The sequence below is a fragment of the Amphimedon queenslandica genome, unplaced genomic scaffold (assembly GCF_000090795.2).
Source record: "Amphimedon queenslandica unplaced genomic scaffold, v1.1 AMPQUscaffold_5201_Cont22825, whole genome shotgun sequence".
Lineage (NCBI taxonomy): Eukaryota > Metazoa > Porifera > Demospongiae > Haplosclerida > Niphatidae > Amphimedon > Amphimedon queenslandica.
This window is the reverse complement of record NW_003554492.1, coordinates 1-1,643: the sequence shown is the minus strand read 5'-3', so window position 1 is coordinate 1,643 and position 1,643 is coordinate 1. Positions and strand designations below refer to the sequence as shown.

The following is a 1,643-nucleotide window of genomic DNA, read 5'->3' as shown; positions in this document are numbered from 1 at the left end:
ATGCCAAAATCCTATAGAAAACCCTCTTGTCACTACATCAAGGATCTACTGCATCAAAACATGTACATGTACAATACTTTGCTTGCTTAGGATTGCCCCTTAATGTTTTAGTACAGCTACTAGTTCTATCGATACTATTAGCATAGTTTAACATTACTTTTTGTCTTCTCCTCCTGATATCAGTCTATTATTCTGACCTCTGTCAAATGATAAGGAGCAGATCCTTCCAGAGTGCCCACGATAGCTTTCTTTATTGACGCCAGAAATAATATCAAAGAGACGAACCTGAATAAAACAAAAAGGGTCCAATATTAAGTAGAGACACTAATACCTCATGAGAGCCATAATGTATAGAGCCACAGGCAACTGTTGAGGATTGATGGGAGTAAGTGAAACAGTTCACAAAACAAGGCGAGTCTTCCCCAAGGAAATGAGTAGCATTAAGGAATGACTCTAATGGAGACTGTAAAGGAAGCAAATGATACTTTAAAATATTAATGATTCTTGAAAATTTAAAGTATACATGTACTCATTGGCTATAGTCTGCAGGATATCACAACACTTCCATGCTAACTAGCTGTGAATGCTAATACATGTATAAAGAGGAAAGTTGAAATCATGCTTGCTTTTTAGTTGGGACTTGGGGGATATTTTAATTACAATTATACAAAATAATTATTAATGAATGGTGCATGTAAAGGTACTATACACAATGTGTATACCTGTAACACCAAATGTGAATGAGTTGAATACAACAATAGAAATGGACTATTTTCTTTGTCTGATAAAAGCGAGTGACACTTTATTGATGTGGAAATTATTAAATTGAGCCGAACTAGGAAGTTGTACAGCTGATTTATACCAATCATTTAGTGAAGAGTCTTTATTAATGAGGAGGGTAAGGGATGAGAAGGAATCATTACCACCTATTAAAAAGTATAAAATATACTGTGTATCAATTTTATTAAAAGTATAAATGCTATTAAATGTAAAAATAAATGCTAAATAAAATTACTATTATTGCTACACTAGACTTCTTTGATTACATGTACTTTTACAAACTAGTAAAACATTTAATAACAACTGATAGAATTTAACAGCAAAACCAGTAATAGAAAGAGCATCGTCATAACTTCATTAGAGTGTTCTATATCACTCCACTGTGTGAATAATACAATATGCACAAATGGCAAAAAGCAAAAAGTCACAAACAATAAAAAGTTCATTCAACAAAACTGTGAATTACAATAGCGTCATTTACAAATGTACTAAATGTAATATGATCCACATCACTCCTCCTTACAGTAATTGTCTTACCTGAAGCAAAAGCAACAGCATAGTGCCCGCCATTAGTTGCCATATCAAGTGAATGAATTCTTTCATTTACTTTACAAGTATAATTTACTTTAGAATCTTCTAAACTAAACAAGGTACACTTTCCTGGTGATAAATTTAAAAATTATTAATTAGAAAAGTACATGTGCTTACCGCTAGCATCACAGTGACATCCCATTGAGTTACAGAGAGCAGAGCATGTGGGAGTGGATCCAGTGGGAGGGGCTAATACTGACTCCTTAGTTGATAGGGACCACAAATGACATACACCAGTACTGTAACTGGAAACAAAGAATAAGCAATAATAT

General features: G+C 33.4%; 1 protein-coding gene across 1 annotated transcript; it reads right to left on the bottom strand.

The window, feature by feature from the left end:
* Window positions 1-157: 157 nt before the first annotated feature.
* On the bottom strand, window positions 158-1,459 carry LOC109592445 (uncharacterized; the record flags this gene model as incomplete). The annotated part of the gene is made up of 4 exons (XM_020007878.1): window positions 1,318-1,459; window positions 723-926; window positions 332-463; window positions 158-285 (listed from the first exon to the last, which is right to left on the bottom strand). Coding segments are annotated over exons 2-4 (407 nt in total), but the record flags the coding sequence as incomplete, so codon positions are not given.
* Between the last annotated feature and the right edge of the window lie 184 nt (window positions 1,460-1,643).